This window comes from Pan troglodytes, chromosome 9 (genome assembly GCF_028858775.2).
Source record: "Pan troglodytes isolate AG18354 chromosome 9, NHGRI_mPanTro3-v2.0_pri, whole genome shotgun sequence".
Classification (NCBI taxonomy): domain Eukaryota; kingdom Metazoa; phylum Chordata; class Mammalia; order Primates; family Hominidae; genus Pan; species Pan troglodytes.
Window position 1 is genome coordinate 36,663,953 of NC_072407.2, and position 22,322 is coordinate 36,686,274.

Consider the following 22,322-nt stretch of genomic DNA (forward strand, 5'->3'; position numbering starts at 1 on the left):
CTGGTACTGGTTGTTCCTTCCCATGTTTAGTGCTTCCTTCAGGAGCTCTGGTAGGGCAGGCCTGGTGGTGACAAAATCTCTCAGCATTTGCTTGTCTATAAAGGATTTTATTTCTCCTTCACTTATGAAGCTTAGTTTGGCTGGATATGAAATTCTGGGTTGAAAATTATTTTCTTTAAGAATGTTGAATATATGGCCCACACTCTCTTCTGGCTTGTAGTGTTTCTGCTGAGATATCTGCTGTTAGTCTGATGGGCTTCCCTTTGTGGGTAACCTGATGTTTCTCTCTGGCTGCCCTTAACATTTTTTCCTTCATTTCAACTTTGGTGAATCTGACAATTATGTGTCTTGGAGTTGCTCTTCTCAAAGAGTATCTTTGTGGCATTCTCTGTATTTCCTGAATTTGAATGTTGGCCTGCCTTGCTAGGTTGGGGAAGTTCTCCTGGATAATACCCTGCTGAGTGCTTTTCAACTTGGTTCCATTCTCCCCATCACTTTCAGGTACACCAACCAGGCATAGATTTGGTCTTTTCACATAGTCCCATATTTCTTGGAGGCTTTGTTCATTTCTTTTTACTCTTTTTTCCCTAAACTTCTCTTCTCACTTCATTTTATTCATTTGATCTTCAATCACTGATACTCTTTCTTCCAGTTAATCGAATCGGCTACTGAAGCTTGTGCATTCGTCACGTAGTTCTCGTGCCGTGGTTTTCAGCTCCATCAGGTCATTTAAGGACTTTTCTAAACTGGTTATTCTAGTTAGCCATTCATCTCACCTTTTTTCAAGGTTTTTAGCTTCTTTGTGATGGGTTCGACCTTCCTCCTTTAGCTCGGAGAAGTTTGATCGTCTGAAGCCTTCTGCTCTCAACCCGTCAAAGTCATTCTCCATCCAGCTTTGTTCCATTGCTGGCGAGGAGCTGCGTTTCTTTGGAGGGGGAGAGGTGCTCTGATGTTTAGAATTTTCAGCTTTTCTGCTCTGTTTTTTCCCCATCTTTGTGGTTTTATCTACCTTTGGTCTTTGAAAATGGTGACGTACAGATGGGGTTTTCGTGTAGATGTCCTTTCTGTTTGTTAGTCTTCCTTCTAACAGTCAGGACCCTCAGCTGCAGGTCTGTTGGAGTTTGCTGGAGGTCCACTCCAGACCCTGTTTGCCTGGCTATCACCAGCAGAGGCTGCAGAACTGCGAATATCGCTCAACAGCAAATGTTGCTGCCTGATTGTTCCTCTGGAAGCTTCGTCTCAGAGGGGCACACGGTTGGCCGTGTGAGGTGTCAGTCTGCCCCTACTGGGGTGTGCCTCCCAGTTAGGCTACTCGGGGGTCAGGGACCCACTTGAGGAGGCAGTCTGTCCATTCTCAGATCTCAAACTCCGTGCTGGGAGAACCACTACTCTCTTCGAAGCTGTCAGACAGGGACATTTAAGTCTGCAGAGGTTTCTGCTGCTTTTGTTTGGCTATACCCTGCCCCTAGAGGTGGAGTCTACAGAGGCAGGCAGGCCTCCTTGAGCTGTGGTGGGCTCCACCCAGTTCGAGCTTCCTGGCCGCTTTGTTTACCTACTCAAGCCTCAGCAATGGTGGGTGCCCCTCCCCCAGCCTCGCTGCTGCCTTGCAGTTCGATCTCAGACTGCTGTGCTAGCAGTGAGCAATGCTCCGTGGGTGTGGTACCGTTCAAGCCATGCGCGGGATATAATCTCCTGGTGTGCCATTTGCTAGGACCATTGGAAAAGCGCAGTATTAGGGTGGGAGTGACCCGATTTTCCAGGTGCCGTCTGTCACAGCTCCCTTGGCTAGGAAAGGGAATTCCCTGACCCCTTGCACTTCCCTGGTGAGGCGATGCCTCGCCCTGCTTCAGCTCACTCTTGGTGGGCTGCACCCACTGCTCTGCACCCACTGTCCAACAAGCCCCAATGAGATGAACCCGGTACCTCAGTTGGAAATGCAGAAATCACCTGTCTTCTGCATCGCTCACACTGGGAGCTGTAGACTGCAGCTGTTCCTATTCAGCCATCTTGGAACCACCCCCCAACAATGTCCCCTTTTAATAAATATATTATTCCTAATGGAGAATACAGGAGAGAAAAAACTTATGTGAATGAATTGCTTGTGCTGCTATTATTATCAGTGGAATGGTTAAGATCAGAGGTTCTACAGACAAAATTTGTCTGTGTTCCAATCTTGGCTCTCTTTTCCTTGTTGTATAACTTTAGGCAACTTACTTAATAACTTCATTTTGCTTTAAGTTCCTCATCTATAAAGTGGAGATAATAAATAAAAAGTCCCTGGCATGTAATAATCCATGCAACCAGTATTTGAGCATCCACCACGTGCAAGGCACTGTTACCTATTACTTCTACTAAGCCGAATTCAAGGGATTCTGTAATTTCTACAGCTGCACTGTGATGTAGAATTATTTTCCCTACTGATAAAATAAAGTACTCTCAAGTACTAATAAATGGCATGAATATTTAAGTATTCCTTTATGTATTTAAATAATTAAGATTAATTATCTCATAGCTGGTAACAATAAAGGCTTTCCTATAGACCATAAGCTCCTCAAGAAAATGTACCAAGTTTCATACTTAAATATCCTGTAGTACCTTAATAGATTCAAAGATCTAAGAGAAACTAAAAATTATAATAAATGTAAGTAGAAAAGAGTAATGAACATGATATAAAGAAAAATGCGATTTACCTTTGTCTAATATAAAAGCTGATAAAATCAAAGATTGGATTTACTCAGGATAAAAGTAAATGGCAAAAAAAAAAAATACTTGATGAGAGCAGTCATATCACTCAAGCATACTATTGTTAATGACACAAAGGTTCATGGTCAATTAGCAAGGTTCCTTAGAAAGTGGTACATGTAAGTATAGTGAGAGTTCAATCACTGATTGAACTAGCTACTTTACTCCATTCAAGGTAACAACCACAGCCCTTTACATCACCATGTTACACATAGATGTTCCTGATTTAAGTGTGAACAGACAAGTGCAGTTTTATTACCAATACTGCCAAAATAAAGGTTTGTAGACAGTGAGTGGTAAACATTATGTTAAATATGTTAACAGCATATTTTATGGCTAGAGAAAAACCTTCAGTGTTGTAACCAGCAGCCCTAAACTGTGAGTTTAAAATAAGTAAATTTTGAATAAGTTCAGATGCAAGTACACAGTAGAAAACAAGTATAATAAATAATTATTCAAGTCCATAGGCCAGATGGTCTTTGACTTAACTTATTGAACAAAATAACTTATTGAATTCATAATTTCCACTGTGGAAAAATATTCAAAAACATGAGATAATAATTAAAACAACTATGGATACTGAAGGATATAAAAATAAATCTAGTTGTTTCAGTAATTAACGTCTTAAAAAATTATGAAATTAATTCAAAGGTAAAATATCTGCTACAGAACCCTAAAGATTTCATCCAAATTCATATTTATAGGATGTTTGACTGATATTTATATTGTTTTCTAGTAAAGAGTTTAACATCAGAATAACAAAAGGAAATCTTTTATGCTCAACTGATTTTTTTAATTTTTAATTTTTATGGGTACATAGGTGTATATATTTATGGGGTATATTAAATGTTCTGATATACGTATGCAGTGTGTAATAGTCACATCATAGAAAATGGGGTACCCATCCCCTGAAGGATTTATCGTTTGTGTTATAAAAAATCCAATTACTCTTTATTTTTAAATATACAATTATCATTGACAATAATCACCCTGTTGTGCTATCAAATACTATGTCTTATTCATTCTTTCTAATTTCTTTGTACCCATTAACCACACCCATCTTCCCCCCACCCCGCCCCTCACTACATTTCCCAGGCTCTGGTAACCATCATTCTACTCTCTATCTCCATGAGTTCAATTATTTTGATTTTTAGATCCCACAAATAAATGAGAACTGTAATGTTTATCTTTCTGTGCCTGGCTTATTTCACTTAACATAATGACCTCTAGTTCTATCCATGTTTTTGCAAATGACAGTATCTTATTCTTCTTCGTGGCTGAATAGTACTCCACTGTGTATGGGTACCACATTTTCTTTATCCATTCATCTGTTGATGGACACTTGGGTTGCTTTCGAATCTTGGCTATTGTGAACAGTGCTGCAACAAACATGGGAGTGCAGATATCTCTTCAATATACTGATTTCTTTTTCTTTGGGTGTATACCCAGCAGTGGGATTGTCAATTGAGTCTACTTTTTAAAAAAGATACTAATCATATTGGCTTTAAAATAATGTACACCTTTCTTTACACAATAGGATTTCTAACAGCTTGCTTTAAAGGTGCTTTCTTATGCACTAAGATAAGTTTCAAAGGAAAACCAGCAATAATTCCTTGCAATTTTGATTTTCCTATATTTTTTCCTAAAGCAATATACACCTGGATGAAATAGATATCCACATGACTTAGAAAGTAAATTATTGGATAGCGGCCAGGCACGGTGGCTCACACCTGTAATCCCAGCACTTTGGGAGGCAGAGGCAGGCGGATTACAAGGTCAGGAGATCGAGACCATCCTGGTTAACACAGTGAAACCCCGTCTCTACTAAAAATACAAAAAATTAGCCCGGCGTGGTGGCCAGTGCCTGTAGTCCCAGCTACTCAGGAGGCTGAGGCAGGAGAATGGCGTGAACCTGGGGGGCGGAGCTTGCAGTGAGCCAAGATTGCACCACTGCACTCCAGCCTGGGCAACAGAGCAAGGCTCTGTCTCAAAAAAAAAAAAAAAAAAATTATTGATAGCTTGTTTTACACTAGTGATCTGTTCTAGGTTCACTCCTAAAATGCAATGTCCTATTGATAACAGGTATATGGGTAAAACTTATATTTGGATAAAATGGCTTTTAATTCTCTACATAAAGATTGGTTTTCTAAAAGTTTTTTCCTCTTCAAGATTACAAAATGTGACAAATGTCTATGTTTTTCTACATTTTTCAACAATTGAAAACGTGGAGCTGTTATAATCAGCTAAGTCTTGTAGGAGATACTCTAAAATACATCAATTCCTATTACAATTATTGCTATAAGACAATAGGGAGGCGGGGAGGAGAAGGGTATAGAAAATCAGTATATGACTGACAAAAGTAAAAACTAGTAATTTCTTACATCTTTCTTTTTCTTTTATATATTAATTACTTAATCTCAAGAGCATAATAAATTAAAATCAGAGACCTCAGGAAAAGATCTTCCACTGAAAAATATGCTTTTGATTTTATAGACTTTATAAGCCTTTAAATATCCTGAACTTTTAGTACACTGTCTGTTTTCTAACCATTTTATTCAAAGCTATTAGTGCAGCAAATAAACAGCAATGCTTTGATCTCATTAAATTACAACTTATAGTTCCCACAGTCATAAATATTGCGCTCTTCTCTCCTTCACCCCTCCCTTTCTGGTATGGGGTAGTCTGTTTAATATCACTATCTCCTTGAGTGCTCTGACATTTACTCAGACAAACAGCAGAGGTTATGAATGCTGCTCATAGATAGTATCAGGAATTCTTCATGATTGCCATAATGGTGAACTCAGCATTCAGAATGGTAATACCTAGTTTTTATCTAACCACTAAGTTTGGTCTGTTTAACTTTGCTCCAAAAAAAAAAAAAAAAAAAGGAATTCCATCTTATCACAAACCAATAACAACTGTTCTGGACAAAATCATAGAACAGTATAATAAAAATGGAAATTGTCTTTGGGAGAATTAGTGATTAGAAGTTTTAAATAAGTGATATAACCAATGTTATAAAATTTGATTCTCTTCTGAAAGTTAAAAAAAAAAAACAAAAAAACAAGCTTTTCCCAAAGTTAAAAATCAAAGCTACATAAGACACATAAAATTTAAAATTAGTATACTTAGAATGTCTACAATATTAAAAACTGGCTCTGAATATGTATTTTAAAATTCTCACCCTTTCAGTTACTTGAACTTTGAAGTCGCAAAGGTAATTAAATTTTCTCACTTTACCCTTCTATAACAGTCTGTCTTCCAAGAACGACTTTGCAGCATGAACACTGACACTAATAGTTTCTAGAGTGACAGAGGCCACTACTGCATGACATGTTAGTACATTTAGGTAGCCCTAGCCTAGGCCCCAAGACCTGAGAGAAAGAGGCTAGTGTTCTCATGAGCAACACCATTCTTCTCACGCATAGAAAGACATTCTGCGCCTTCTTACATAAATCCACTAAGGGTATCTCTCCATGAATCTACATGAGCCTCATCTCCATCCGTAGGTCAGAGTCTTAAATTGTGCATTAGAAATATAATAGGCAGGCCAGGCATGGTGACTCACACCTGTAATCCCAGAACTTTGGGCGGGCAGATCACTTGAGGTCAGGAGTTTGAGAACAGCCTGGCCAAGACAGTGAAACCCCGTCTCTACTAAAAATACAAAAATTAGCTAGGCATGGTGGTGCATGCCTGTAGTCCCAGCTACTTGGGAGGCTGAGGCAGGAGAATGGCTTGAACCCAGGAGGCAGAGGTTGCAATGAGCCGAGATTGCGCCATTGCATTCCAGCCTGGGCAACAGAGCAAGACTCTGTCTAAAGAAAAAAGAAATATAATAGTCTATTATGTTACAATGAAACATCTGTTTTCATTTAATGCAAAAAATTAGTACAGAATTTATGAGGCATATTTTCATAAGAATGCATAAACTAATTGTATAAAGGCTTATTAATATTTTAATCACCAAATTAATATGAATGTTATTTAATTACTAAAGTCATTGTTAAAAATATTAACACATAAATGAACCAAAGAGACATCAATGAAAATGTGTTTATTCACACCTACTGATTTAATAGTTATTTATATTTGTATTTGAAGTTTATACTGATAGAAATGAGTGGTCCTTTTAATAATTCTTACTTGGGATTCCAAACAGATTTTTTAAATTATAGCTTTTTCTCTTTATATTAAAAAGAGCCACCTCTAATTTTCAAGGATGTATCTAAAAAGAAATGTCTTCTACATATATATTAATTGTACTCTTAAGTAGTTTGCTAAATAGACAGACTTTTAAGGGCCAGAAACATGATTATCACCACCCATCCTAATGTTCTGTACTGAAATACACCTATGCTTTTACTTTCTGATCCCTCAGGTATAAGAATGAAGTCCAAGGAATATATAACCAATTTATTGGCAGTTGTAACAGTGAAGATATACATATCACAGTCAATAGTATTATAATATTAATGGTCTTCAAACTCTGGCTTAGCATTTAGAAGGTACTGCTATCCAAAATATATAAAGAACTCTTAAAACTCAACAATAAGAAAACAAACAACCCAATTAAAAAATGGGCCCAAGGCCTGAACAGACACTTTAACAAAAAATACACACAGATGACAAGTACGTATATGGAAATATGTTCAACATCATATGTCATTAGGGAATTGCAAATCAAAACAAGATACCACTACACACCAATCAAAATGACCAACATCCAAAACACTGACAACACCAAATGCTAGTGAGGATGTGATAGTGGGAGAGGTTGTGCATGTGTGAGGACAGGAAGTATACAGGAACTCTGTACTTTCTATTCAGTTTTGCTGTGAACCTAAAACTGCTCTAAAAATAGTTTATTAATTAAAATATATTAAATTATATTAAAATAGTGAAAGTCTATGTATATATAAAGGTATAAATGCTTCAATTTTTGGTATTTTTTTCCTTTTAAAAATAGGATCCTTTAGCGTCAAGATGACAACATTGACCCAAATTAGTATTCATTTCATTCATATTCATTTATCCCTTGAGTCCAAAATATACAACTAAAAAATATAGGTGAGGTTTAGAGTGCAATCTTTGACTGTGAAACAACTTTCTCTGTACTGAATCAACTAGCCTATACAAAATTGAATTCCTAACTTTGGCCTCACTAATGTTTTACCCTAAATAAGTGTATGTCAGAATCCCAACGGAAACAGATGGCAAACATCAACTAGGATAACCTGAAGATGGGTTTATTTGCAAAGGTGCATGGAGGATATAAAAGAACCACAAGGGATGGCTCAAGTTCCACTGACTAGCAGCACTGTAGCTGTCACCATCTCTAGACCCAGAAGGTCAAGAAGAGAGGTTACTGGAACCCCAAAAGGGAGAGTATCATGTAGATTACGCCAATTTGAGAGAAGTAGTGATCTGTTGAGGCACATGGCCAGCCTGAAGTTATCTCAGAGGGAAGGAACAGGGGGAATAAATACCCTGATTCACTCTCTTCTTCCTCCCATCTCCTGCCTAGGCTCTCCACTGGCCCAGCTCAACAGGAAGTCAGAAGATGTGGAAGCCCATTGATGCAACCCATATACATAAGCCTTCAAAAGGTAAGTATAGATCTGGAGGGGAAAACAGAAGATTTTTTTGCATACCAATATAATAAATAACTACAAATTAAGTGCATTTTAAATGGTACTCAGTAAATATTGTTTCAAAATATTTATGGAGTGCCAGTAAGCATAGGTACTTAATTCTCTCAGAGGTAGGGAGGTGGTCCTAAAATGATTCAAAGCAGTATCGAGAGAGGGATTGGAAGGGAGTGGGAAAAGGAAAACAGATATCATTCTCTACAAAAAGAACAAAGCCTTACCTACTTCTTCCTCTTGTACCAACTCTCCCTTTGTGTCAGTTGGAATATTTTTAGTTGCAAATCATGGAAAACTGAATTGGCCCTAACCAACCTGGCTTAAATAATGGAAACTTATTGGTTCACATAATTTAAATGTCTAGAGGTAGGACAAGAAGCAGGGTTGGTTGATCCAGTTACTCAATAATGTCATCAAAGAACAGGTTTGTTTATGTCATACCAATCTGGCATCCACATTGTCAGGTTCCTATTTTTTGGCTTTTCTCATGGTTGTAGGCTGACTGCCAGCCACAATAGAGGTTATGTTCTTCCTGGTTTATAATCAGAAGCTAGCTAAAGTCATTTATCTATTCCTGAACCAATGCCTATGGTCAGAAGAAAGAAATATGTTTGTGTTCTCCTGCCAATTTGGGGCTCAGCTCTAAAGCTGGAGACATCAAAACAAAAATCTAGATAAGGTTAGGAAGAAGGCAAGCGGATACTGAATCTCAGTAAACAACAAATAAATGTTCGATTCACAGCTTCATTCATGATGCTCCAGCCATATCAGACTTTTTTTAGTTCCTCAAATATACTAAACTCTTTCCTGTCTCAAAGCTTTTGCACATGCTATTCCCCTTGCCTGAAACATTACTTCCTTCCCTCCTTCACCCTCTTACCCCCAATCTAATAAAGTCACCTGTGATATCATCACATCTTTCACTTTTTCTTCAGCTCATTTATAATAGTTTTACATTATTTAGTCTGTGTAATTATTTGTTTTACATCTAACTCCACCACCAGACTCTAACTTTCGTAAAAGTAGAAACATGTTTTATTTTCTTCATAGCTGTATCCTTAGTGCCACATAGCACCCAGTATATAAAAGTCACTCAATAAATATTGAATGAATGGTGCTAATAAGGATGACATACAATGAATCCTTATAAGGTATTCATGTGACCATAAAAATGCATGCTACTGGTCACAAGTCAAAGAAATAATATTTTGAATGGATTGCAACAAATGCACTAATTACCTTTACTGGAATCATAACTCAAAATTTATGCATCTGTATTGAAAACAATTTATCCTTCTACCAAAAAATTCTACCCAACTGTCCTCTAGTAATAGCGCATAAGACTATTTTATATTATAATTTTTACTTAGTAGTGTGAAACTGTATCAATCATACCTTCTTTAAACTGCATATTTCAGCTTCTTGTTTTTTATTTAAAGCTGAAAGTCTTTTGTTTGATTGTATTGCTTCCCGTACTGCAACATGAAAGACACTTAAGAAAGCATTATATTCAATGTATATTTCAAAGAAAGTATCATTAAGATAAACAGGGAAAACAGTAACAATGCAATATATATGTTATTTAATTTAGGTAACAGTTATTAACTGCCATTTACTATTATCAGTATTATCACAGATATTCAATGTATTCATAGTAAATAAGTCCATTCAAACATTCTCTACTGAATATGTATATTTAAATAAGATAGCACATACCATTTTGTTCTAACTTTTCATGATTCTCTTTTACCAATCCAAATTGACCTGTTATTGTGGCATAATATTTCTCAATTTCACTCAGTTGCTTATGATAGTCTTCTTTAGCCAGAAGATGTAACTGGACCTTTTGTTCCTATTTTGAAGAGTAATTTTAAATGTTATACGTATAACACACACACACCGCCACACACAACAAATATGTAAAATATATTGTGGTAAACCACTGTTATTAGTAATATAACATAAATAAATGTCATTTAAAAGTACTCTCTGAGTAAACTGTAAGGAGGAAATATTTGTTAGGAGATATTTCTAAATCTATGTAAAACTAAAGCAAACATATTTTTCCTGTAGCAAAATAGTCACTTCAGGTTATGTTTCCCTTGTTTGCAATTTCTTTTTCAAAATCTTTTTATAAAAAATGTTAATCAGCCTAACACTAAGAAAAGTGAGGAGAAAAAGCAATAATTTTGGTACTTTACGGGGTATTTTTTCTCTAAATCATTTGAATAATCAGGACCTATCTAGATCACTGTTTTGATTCTTTGCCCTTTCAATTTGCTAGAATAATTTCAATGTACACTACCAAAATTCAAGTAATTTTTCTGAGACTGATTTTAATTAATATAGTACCTTCTCACTGCATTAAGAAATGAAATGATGAGGCAGGAAGAATGCTTGAGGCCAGGAGTTTGAGACCAGCCTAGGCAATATAGCAAGACCCCATCTCTACAAAAATAAAACAAGTTAGCTGGGCATGGTGGCACATGCCTGTAGTCCTAGCTACTTGGGAAGTTGAGGTGGGAGGATTGCTTGAGGCTAGGAGTTTAAGGCTGCAGTGAGCTATGCTCAGCCGCTGAACTCCAGCCCAGGTGACAAAGCAAGACCCCATCGCTAAAAGAGAAAAAGAAATGAAATGACAAGGATATCTCTCAGTGACAGGGAGGCAACATATGATAGTAGATAGTCTATTTAAACTGGAGACATAATTGGTAAAAAATTAGACCTTATTTATGTAATATTATATGGGCCTTTACTGCTTTCAGCTAAAGGAACTACTCTTACCACACCTGCGAATATGACTTTTAACTCTTAAAAAATATTATGTTAATAAAATCAATAACACTTGTTAGAAGTTTTTTATCTTCACTTGACATTAGCAGAATCATTAATTGGTTTCACAACTTTCATTCATTTTTTTTCCCAACTGCTTCACTTTCTATGATGAGCAGTTCTAAACAAAGAACAGTACAGGCCCATGAACTGGCACTCAATGATTGTTTTCTGAATGAACTGTTGTTGTCTTATAGAGTTTTAATAGTAAAAATTTGATTTTGCCTAGCCAGCATCCATTTCCCTTACCTAACAGCACCACAATTTACTTTATTGAAATACTTTTTCTTCATTACAACATGGACTAAACTTCATTACAACATGGACTAAACATTACAACAGGACTAAAATTCAGGGGTCCTATTCTTCCCTAATTAACAGAAGGGCATGTTACTCAAAATAAACCAATTGATAGCTACTTTCTTGGAATTTGAATCTTGAGCAAAAAGACTATATAAAACTAGAGAAGTTCAGTAGTGATCCTATCTGAACTGATATGAGACCTCTGTTGTGGGTCCCTACATCCTGCCTCACAAACTCTGGAATTACTCTGGGTCCCCTGTTCATTCTCAAGCAATTCTTTATTCTCTGGTTGATTGTGAATGCCTCCCCTAAATTTCCTTTTACATAAGTTAACCAGAGCCATTTCTTATTGCTTAAAACCAAAGTACAGGCCAGGCGCAGTGGCTCACACCTGTAATTCCAGCACTTTGGGAGGATAAGGCGGGTAGATCACAAGGTCAGGAGTTCGTGACCATCCTGACCAACATGGTGAAACCCCGTCTCTACTAAAAATACAAAAATTAGCCGGGCATGGTGGTGCGCGCCTGTAATCCCAGCTACTCAGGAGGCTGAGACAGGAGAATCATTTGAACCCAGGAGGCAGAGGTTGCAGTGAACCAAGATCGCGACACTGCACCCCAGCCTAGGCAAAAGAGCAAGATTCCATCTCAAAAAAAAAAAAAAAAAAACCCACAACCAAAGTACAGGCCGAGCACAGTGGCTCAGGCCTGTAATCCCAGCACTTTGGGAGGTGGAGGCAGGCAGATCATTTGAAGTCAGGAGTTCGAGACCAGCCTGGCCAACATAGTGAAACCCTGTCTCTACTAAAAATACAAAAATTAGCCAGATGTGGCAGCGGGCACCTGTAATCCCAGCTACCTGGAAGGCTGAGGCAGCAGAATCACTTGAACCCTGGGGGCAAAGGTTGCAGTGAGCTAAGATTGCACCACTGCACTCCAGCCTGGGCACTAGAGTGAGACTCCGTCTCAAAATAAAAAAAGAAAAGAAAAACCAAAGTACAGGTAGTAGAGCACAGTGGTCAAAAGCTAGTCTGCCTATGTTTAAATCTTGTTTCTGCAACTTAGGGTGACCTTGGGTAAATTATCTACTCTATTTTTAGGAAGAAGTTTATAATAGTATTTCACTCATAGGGTTGCTGTGAGGATAAAATGAATTAATATAAATAAAGCACTAAAAAACAAAGCCCATCATATAAAAATCACAATAAAATGATTGTTATTATTCCTTAACTGGTAGTTTTAATTAACTTTTATTTAGAATAAGCATGGCCTTTTAAAAAATATTCACGAAGGGCCGGGTTATGGTGGCTCACATCTGTAATCCCAGCACTTTGGGAGTCCAAGGTGGACGGATCACAAGGCCAGGAGTTCGAGACCAGCCTGGCCAACATGGTGAAACCTGTCTCTACTAAAAATACAAAAATTAGCCAGGCATGGTGGCACACACCTGTAATCTCGGCTACTGGGGAGGCTGAGGCAGGAGAATCACTTAAATCCAGGAGGCAGAGGTTGCAGTGAGCTGAGATCACACCACTGCACTCTAGCCTGGGTGACAGAGCAAGGCTCCGTCACAAAAAAAAAAAAAAAAAAAACATATATACACACACACACAGACACACACATGAAGAACACACATTACAATTTAAGTTGTACCTAACTATATTATCTTGGCAAGTCTGATGACAGTCTTAACTTTTTCAAAGCTATTTTTTAATGATTTTAAACATGATATATTATTGGTAATAATTATGATATATCAGTTGAAAATTTCTCATGTATGTCATCAGGCTTTTCACTACTTATTTAATTGTGCAGCAGTTATAAATGCAAACAAGTTGATAAATGTACTTAGTCCTGGAGAGCTTATGCCTACCTGGGTAGTTACTATTATTAGTAATGGTGAGCAATAATGAACCATATTGCTTTCTTCTAAAATACCCCTTAATTTCTGATTGAGAGAATTATATTAGCTCTCAGCAGATGTCTAGAAACCTAACACAATTTCACTGAAAACTGGGTTAATGGCATTTTTTGAATTCAAGGAAGTTTTTATTTTTTATTTATTTTTTTGGAGATGGAGTCTCTCTCTGTCACCCAGGGTGGAGTGTTGTGGCACGATCTCGGCTCACTGCAACCTCCACCTCCCGGGTTCAGGCAATTCTCCTGCCTCAGCCTCCCGAGTAGCTAGGACTACAGGTGCATGCCACCACACCCAGCTAATTTTTTGTATTTTAATAGAGACGGGGTTTCACTGTGTTGCCCAGGCTGGCCTCGAACTCCTGAACCCAGGCAATCCACCTGCCTTGGCCTCCCAAAGTGCTAGGATTACAGGTGTGAGCCACTGTGCCCGGCCAATTCAAGGAAGTTTTGATTTTTGATTCTAATCAATATTCATGTAGCCTTCATTAGAATACTCTCTACTGCATAATACATGATCCCACAAAAGCTTTCTTAACCTTTCAGCTAAAAAGTGATGAATAAAATAGGTAGTCAATGCCTACAAAGGTTAACAATTCTGTTAACTAAAAATGTAGCAAAGATCAAAGGAGATTTCATGCATAGAGCTTTATATACATTAGAGTAATTTCTGATACACTCTTCCAACATTCTTTGGGGCAAAAATTGAATTTAATGAAAATGCAGTTTCATTGCATTTGTTTGCATGACATAATTCTGATTTTCAAACACATTAGCCTATTCAATGGCCATGATATATAACATTAAGACTTCTAAATCACATAGGCACCTACAGCTTATTAGCCCATATATGCCTATATGAACGTAGTTTACTACCCTGATTTAGTTTTGAAAATGAGATGAAGAGGTCCATTGTCCAGTTTGCCACTAATTTCATGACTATCAACAAATGGTTTAAATTCTCTGAAAAGCAACAACAAAAAGTAAGTGGTAATAACACTTTAGAGATGTAAGAATATTTTAAAGAATACAAATAAATTGATTTTTACTATTAAAACTTTAATGTATTATAAGGCTATTTTATTGAGATGATTAAGAAATAGTTAAGTACATATTGTTTGGTTTTTCTATCTGCATGAATCGACTCAAATTATTTTTTCTTTTACGTAGTTTTACTATCAAATGCAAAGACAGTCTACAAAAAATGTCAGCATTCATTGCTTCCTAAACACATGTACACCTCATTTTAAACAAATCTAATCTATTAAAGTCAAGATTAGCGGAAAAATAGCATATCCATAATTATATGTATGTGTGTAGTCTAAAAGCTTACTTTAAAGCCTTGAAGCATTTAAAATGGGAATAATGTAAAAATATTTACACACAACTTTTTAGAAATATATTTACTGATAAAATGCACAGCTTCACATTTCTCCCTTTTCCTATTTACTTAAGGAGACTGATTTGAAAACTTCTGGAGATAAAATTAGTTTCCCTTAAAACAATCAGTTTGTTAAGAGTAAACTTTAGAGGAAAAGATAACAATCAAAATATAAATTTAACACACTCATTTCCAATTTTGTAACTAATCTTCTAATTTCTTCAATATGAACCCAAACTAAATCAATGGAGTTATAAAACTCAATTTTCAAAAACCTACGGCATCTTTCTTAAGATATCCTTACCTTTTCAGTTGCAAATATGAGGCATAGATTACTTTAAAAACCTAAAGTCATGCTGCTAATATATGTGTGTACATATATACATAATATTTATGATTATGAAGTTACTTCCAGATAAGTCTTCAGTTTAAAAATATTCTACTGGGAAAGAAAGTATGTGGTTATTCTTAATCTATCAAAACTTTCAATATTGAAATTGCTTTAACTTCATAAAGAAAAAAGCTTTCTTGTAAATCTTTTATTTAGAGGAAAATGATATACAGAAGAGAAAAACAATATGACAATGGTTTGATAAGTTTACTTCCTTCATTAAGCTATATTAGCTATTCAGTTTTACAACACAGACACCGATAAATTCAATTATTACCCAACATGGTCATCTATGTAGTAATCACTAAACACAGCAGGAAAAATTTGTATCAATGACCAGATCACAATGATGGTGAATGTAATGTCCTAAGATTTCTCTCTCACATGTTTTTATTGCATCCTTTTAATTGGTAATGATCGTGATTTTTTCAAAGGGGAGGTACTTTTAGGGATGGAAAAATCGTTTGATTTGTGATTATGTTAATTTATCTCAGAACCTATCACCACCTCTAAAAGAAAATCAGCTTACTGAATCACAGAAGACAGAAACTTACTAGTAGTTAAGGACTTACCTATAGGAGCTCATAAACTTGAAATTTTCTTAATAGTATTTTTCAAGTTATTTCTTTTAGGACCCTAACTTTATTGCTCCCCAAAGTCGTGCCTTCACACTAGTGGCTATCTTGTTTCCTGTCTTGCCCATAGAACCAAATAACATAAAAGAATAATGTACTGCTTGGAATAAAATAAGATTAACTGAATTACTGAATACTATACCGCACTTTGAATAGAGAACAAGTCATCTGAATTATATAATAATAATGTAACAGGAATAATGTAAAATGAATATAAGTAAGAATGCTTAGAAAAAGGGATACTTCTAACTTTTAAATCCAAAATATAAATGTTCTGCCGAATGAATATAAAATATTAAATATATATATCAACATATAAAACTTTTTAAATTAAAAGTGATGCAATGCTTTAAACTGTCAGAAAAAATATTATGACTATAACTGAAATATCATTTTAGTAAGTATAAATGTTGTAATTCACAATAACAAAAAGCTTAGAAGTGACCAAAAACTAGAATAAGTATATACATGTTTCCATGGTTTTTTTTTTAAAGATTGTAAGTATCTGTTTGATGAAATTTGAAAGTGGAATAAAATAAAACACATTTTATGTTGCCTTTGATCTTTAACTTGTAGCCTTATCTCCCAGGTCAAAGGGCACATTATTCAATTTCACTATATTTTGTGTAAAACCACTGTAGCGTTGAAGATGACTTTCAGTACAAATGTCATGGTACTTAAAGCTAAACCAGAATCTAGTTTTTCAGCTTCTTAATTAAAATCATGGTTTAAAATAGTCTGACAATATTATTTTTATTCTTTCCAGTTGAATAGCAACAGAATTTTCACATCTTTTATTCAATCAAGCTTAGCAGTCTCTCTATGACTCTTATTTTCTAACACACCAAACAATTTCAAGAAGCAAAATACTTTATGTTTTTCTATGTAATGTCAGAAGGGGTGATAGTTCATTTCTTACTTCTCATGTATATAATATATAAGCCTTACTCAAAAATTAATTTTACTTGCTTTACAGTCTGCTCCAAAGAATGAAGACTGAATAGCATAGCCCCACCCAAAAAGCCCTTTGACAATTTGAGTGGATATAGGAAAATTTTGCTCAACCAAAAACACAGAAAAAAAAATCCTTCTGAATAAAATAGAGCTAGAAGGGAAAAATATCAAAGTAAATATTCCCTAAAATGTTATGCTGTAAAAAGCAAAAACATTAGTTTTTAACAGACTATAAAAGAGGAATGCACAGTAAATAAATATTTGTTGAACAATATAGGATCAGTACCATATCCCAAGTGTACACTGATAAGGGATAAATATTATATCCTAAATACTACTTCATACATTTCAATTTTTTCAGGCTATAATTAATAATTACATGTTTACATAAATATCTAGAAAAGATACCATTAAAATAAGAGGTTTTAGAGTTTTGTTATTTGTTTTTACTATAAGACCCTAACAATAATTTGGGAACTGTGTAAAATTTATTTTAAATATATAGGTTGAATATCTCTAATCAGAAATGCTGGGACCAGAAGTGTTTCATATTTGGGATATTTTGGGATTTTGGAATATTTGCATTATACCTACGGGTTAAGCATCTCAAATTCAAAAATCTAAAGTCCAAAATCCTCCAATGAGCATTTTCTTAGAGCATCATGTTGACACTCAAAAAGTTTCCAATTTTGAAGCATTTCAGATTTTGAGTTTTCAGATTTGGAATGCTCAACCTGTATAAGTACTATGTAATCTCGAAATAAATTTGTGAAATAATTCATTTATGCAACATGTGAAATTGCAAATATCCCCTTTAATATTACTGGAGACAGTAATATTCAGTTTCAACAATTAATTTTTTCACTATAAATGTCACATTTTATTCACAAAAACACCAATCCCGCTAAGTACTAATCCAGATGGGGGAAAATATGTTTTGTAATTTCCTTACCATTTCACTCACTTTCTTCTGTAAAGAGTATTTAGAAACCTTGAAAAATAAGGGGGAAAAATCTCATTAAAATACTTTAATTATCTACACAAATTCCTCTGATATCAAAAGTGCGTGCTATAAAATGTGGCATGTATCTTCTATGTACCATTATTGATTTATTCAACACACATTTATGGCACCTACTATATGCTAGATACTTTCCTAGACTCCTGGAATATAGCAGTGAACAAAACAAAGTCCCTGCCCTTAAGAAACTTACTTTCTAGTGGGGGTGGTGATAGACTGACAAATATACGTAAAAGGTATGCATGTTAGAGAGTGATAACCACTAAGACAAAAATAAAGCAAGAGAGATAGAGAGAGCAGTCTAGGGGAGTTTGTTACTTCATATTAGCCCTTCACTGAGGAAAAGTTTTTAAAGAACAAGCATAACAACTGTTTTAAACAAACAGATCATCTCACAATCCACAGATAACAGTCATTAACACTTTGGTACTACCAGGTTTTGTTTGTTTGTTTGTTTGTTTTTAAGATAGAGTCACACTGTTACCCAAGCTGGAATACACTAGGATGATCACAGCTCACTGCAGCCTTAACTTCCTGGGCTCAAGCAATCCTCCTGCTACCTCAGCCTCCTAAGTAGCTGGGTACTATAGGAACATGCCACCACACCTGGCTAATTTTTAAAATTTTTTCTAGAGACAGGGTCCCACTATGTTGCCCAAGCTGGTCTTGAACTCCTGGGATCAAGAGATCCTCCGGCCTTGCCCTCTTATAGTGCTGAGATTACAGGTGTAAGCCACCATGCCTCACTCTACCAGTTTTTTAAAAACATACATTTATACTTTAAAAAAGAGCCAGTAGAAACTGATAATAAACGTCTATTTTATAATCCATTTTACTTAATATATAATAAACACTTTTCTGTGACAAATTAATGTACAATATAGCTTTTTAATGGCTACACAGTATTCCATTTTTTAACTTCACCATAACTTACTTAATCACTCATGTTTATAGGTTTACTGAATTGAGTTTTTTACTATTATGAAATATTCTGAAATAAACATGCTTGTATCTAGACTTTTATAGTTATTCTTTTTATTAGGATAAGTTCCAAGAAGCAGAATTTCTAAGATTTGTTAATTTTTATAGGCTTTTTTAAACTGTTACAAAAGCCAGGGCTGTAATTCCAGCACTTTAGGAGACTGAGGCTGGTGGATTGCTTGAGTCCAGGAGTTCAAAACCAACCTGGGCAACATGGTGAAAGTCTGAAAACAAACAAGCGAAACTTAGCTGGGTACGCTGGTGTGTGCCTGTGATCCCAGCTACTCGGGAGGCTGAGGCCAGGATGACTGCTTGAGCCCGGGGGGTGGAGGTTGCAGTGAATTGAGACTGCACCAGTGCACTCCAGCCTGAGTGACAGAATGAGACTCTGTCAAAATATATATATATATATTGTGGCTGACCAAGTTAAATGCCAACCAGCCATGTATGAGTGTTCATCTTCTTAAATCCTACTTATATTTTTTAAACTTTAAGCAAAAGTACAATAATTACTACACATTTCCTATGAAATAAATTTTTTAGCCTACTGCCATGAATGAGCTGATTTTATTTTAATGGATAGGTTGTATATGATTTATTTCTTCCATAAATGTTGAATGCTTATTGTAAGTAAAGCATTGATATAGACATTGGGGGTACAACACTGGACCAAAAAAAAACAACAACTCCTGCCCAGCTTAAATTCTGGGCAAGAAAATCAGCAATATAAGTTAAAATATATAGTATATTAGATATTGATAGGTGTTAAAGAAAAACAATAAATCAGGGAAGACGATTACACAGGACAGTCAGGAAACTCCTTTCTGAGATAGCAAATTCTGAGTAAAGACCTGGATAGAAGTAAGAAAGAATATTTCGGCAAGTTCCCTAATGTGGAATAAGGCCTAGTGTGTTTAAAGAATAGCAAGGAAGTCCATGTGGCTGAAAGACAATAAGCAAGGTGAAGAAGAGCAGAGTTCAGAGAGGGGCAAGGGAAGGCAAGGGGACCCAAATCATTGTAGACCTCGTTATGTGTGATATGGATTTGGTTTTTACAACTAATGAGACGGAAAGCCACTACAGAGTTCTGAGGACGAATGTGACAAAGCCTGACTTAGCTTTTTTTTTTTTTTTTTTTTTTTGAGATGGAGTCTTGCTCTGTCACCAGGTTGGAGTGCAGTGGCGCGATCTCAGCTCACTGCAACCTCTGCCTCCCAGGTTCAAGCAATTCTCCTGCCTCAGCCTCCCGAGTAGCTGGGACTACAGGTGTGTGCCACCACGCCTGGCTAATTTTTATATTTTTAGTAGAGACAGGGTTTCACCATGTTAGCCAGGATGGTCTCGATCTCTTGACCTCGTGATCTGCCTGCCTCAGCCTCCCAAAGTGCTGGGATTAGAGGCGTGAGCCACCGCGCCAGGCCCTGACTTAGCTTTTTAAAGACTCACTCTATTACATTCACATTAGAAGGGAACAGAGTTTGTGGCAAGAGAAACCACTTAATAAGCTACTGCAATAATCCAGATGAAAGAGGATGATGAAGGAGGACTAGGGTGTTAGTAGTGGATGAAATAAGAAGTGGTTGGATGCTAGATACACTCTGAGGGAAAGCCAAAAAAAAAAAAAAAAAAAACCAGTAACTGGAAAAAGAGAGTTGTCATTAACAAGGATGGAAAAGATTAAATAAGCCAGTTTTCAGGAGGCGGGATTTTAGAAACTTAATTTTAAACATGTCAAGTTTGAGGTGTCTTTTAGAGATCCAAGCAGAGACGGCAAATAGTTAATGTAGGATGGATTAGGGGTTAGGAGATGTACATTTAGAAGTCTTCTGTATGTAGATACCATTTTAAAGACACGAGCCTGGATGAGATCAGAGTACTTTTTAAGGCATTCAGCACAAAAGCAAAGGGAAATGTTTTGAGGTCATCTAGAAAAATAAGAGGAAAAAAATGAAAAGACAAAATTCAGAAGATAATGTATTACTCTAATCCTGAATTTATTATCTGCTACCATTAGTCAAAGATAAAACTACATCTAGAGCAAATTTACCACATTATTTCAGGCCACCGTTCTTCACACACCTTATTACCTCTGCATTTTATTCTTTCTCAATTACAGTCCACAGCTATATTTTATCAATACCTCTAGAGCACTGCCCAACTAATAAACTCCCACATAGCTGCATTTCTGACACATAGATGAATTTGAAAATATAATTGGATTGACATGCAGTATTTTTATAGTTGCTATATAATATTTTAATTATTTAAAAATTGGTTAATATCACATATAGGCATACTTCTAATATCAGAACAAAACTATACTGATGCTAATGCATTAACTATAGAAGGCAGCTTCAAAAATAAAATGCAAATGTTTTCCTATTATAGTTATCCTTCACTTTATGGAAAATTATAAGAAGAGCTGACTGAAAAGCACACCGTTTTAGAGAAAAAAATCTTATTTTCCCATTAATTTTCCATTTATTGAATTTATTTTAGTTGGGAATAAAGTCCCCCAAATACTGTGCTTAAAACATTTAACCCCTTCCTCTTCTTAAACAGTTCAGCTCTGAAGTCCATTAGGTTAGGTACAATAAGGTATGTGAGGAAGTGGTGAGGGGGTTGTGTCTAGAGCATTCCGGAACAGAATAACAGGCCTGAATGGAGAAAAGAGGATTTTCCCATGTAAGGGAGGGCAGTCTACTGTGGGGAGTCAGAAACTAAGTAAGGTGAGGAGGGTGACCCTGCAAAAGGGCAACCCAGCTGAAGGTGTCAGAATCCAAGCAGGAAAAGGAGGACATCCACATAAGGAAAGAGGGGGCAGCAGAATGGTGGACTGGTTATGTAACAGGGTGTTTTATGAAATAAGTCAACGTCTTAGTGATAATGAAAGTCAGATTTCTCATTGAAAGATAAGAAAAGTATAAATACAGAAAGGAAATAAACTAAAATAATCCTTGTAGTTTGGGATTGTAATTTGCAGCAGTGCAAATTAATGGTTTTCAATATACATACATAGATTGATATAAAAATACATATAACTGTAAGTATATGTGTGTATGTGTATATGTATGTAAATATATACATATATTTCCTAGCTCTGTCCACTGAGGGGGTGTGAGAACAATGACACTCCAACAGTAATAATTGTAATAGCACTCAGATCTTGGTTTCTATATACCTTTTTCTACTAACAGGAACCAGGGTAACATGGAGAAATGGTTTTTTCCAGGGCAAGATCAGGTAAAGTATGAGGTGATCCTGGTACATTTTATTTTTATCTGAAAGCAGAAAAATGCTGAAAGAATGATGAAGACATGTCAAAAAATACTCAGCAACCAGCTTGAATGGACTCCCACTGGCCAAACCAAGAATAATTTGATAAAAATAAATGATAGTCAAATATTTTAATCCATTGTACAAAACAGGAAACTAAGAGTCTATATTGATATAAATAAATATATTAAAAGTTTGGTGAGAAATGACATATTTACACAGTTTCAAAGTTCTCTTCACAA

The 22,322-nt window shown here is 35.8% G+C and overlaps 1 protein-coding gene across 1 annotated transcript in view; it reads right to left on the minus strand.

The window, feature by feature from the left end:
- CCDC73 (coiled-coil domain containing 73) overlaps nucleotides 1-22,322 on the minus strand; it is a 191,523-nt gene that overhangs the window by 63,303 nt on the left and 105,898 nt on the right. The window contains exons 7-9 of the mRNA XM_009460189.5: nucleotides 17,755-17,793; nucleotides 10,107-10,242; nucleotides 9,786-9,865 (exon numbers count right to left, since the gene is read on the minus strand). Coding sequence (XP_009458464.3) covers nucleotides 9,786-9,865; nucleotides 10,107-10,242; nucleotides 17,755-17,793 — 255 coding nt within the window. The remainder of the gene's footprint in view (nucleotides 1-9,785; nucleotides 9,866-10,106; nucleotides 10,243-17,754; nucleotides 17,794-22,322) is intronic.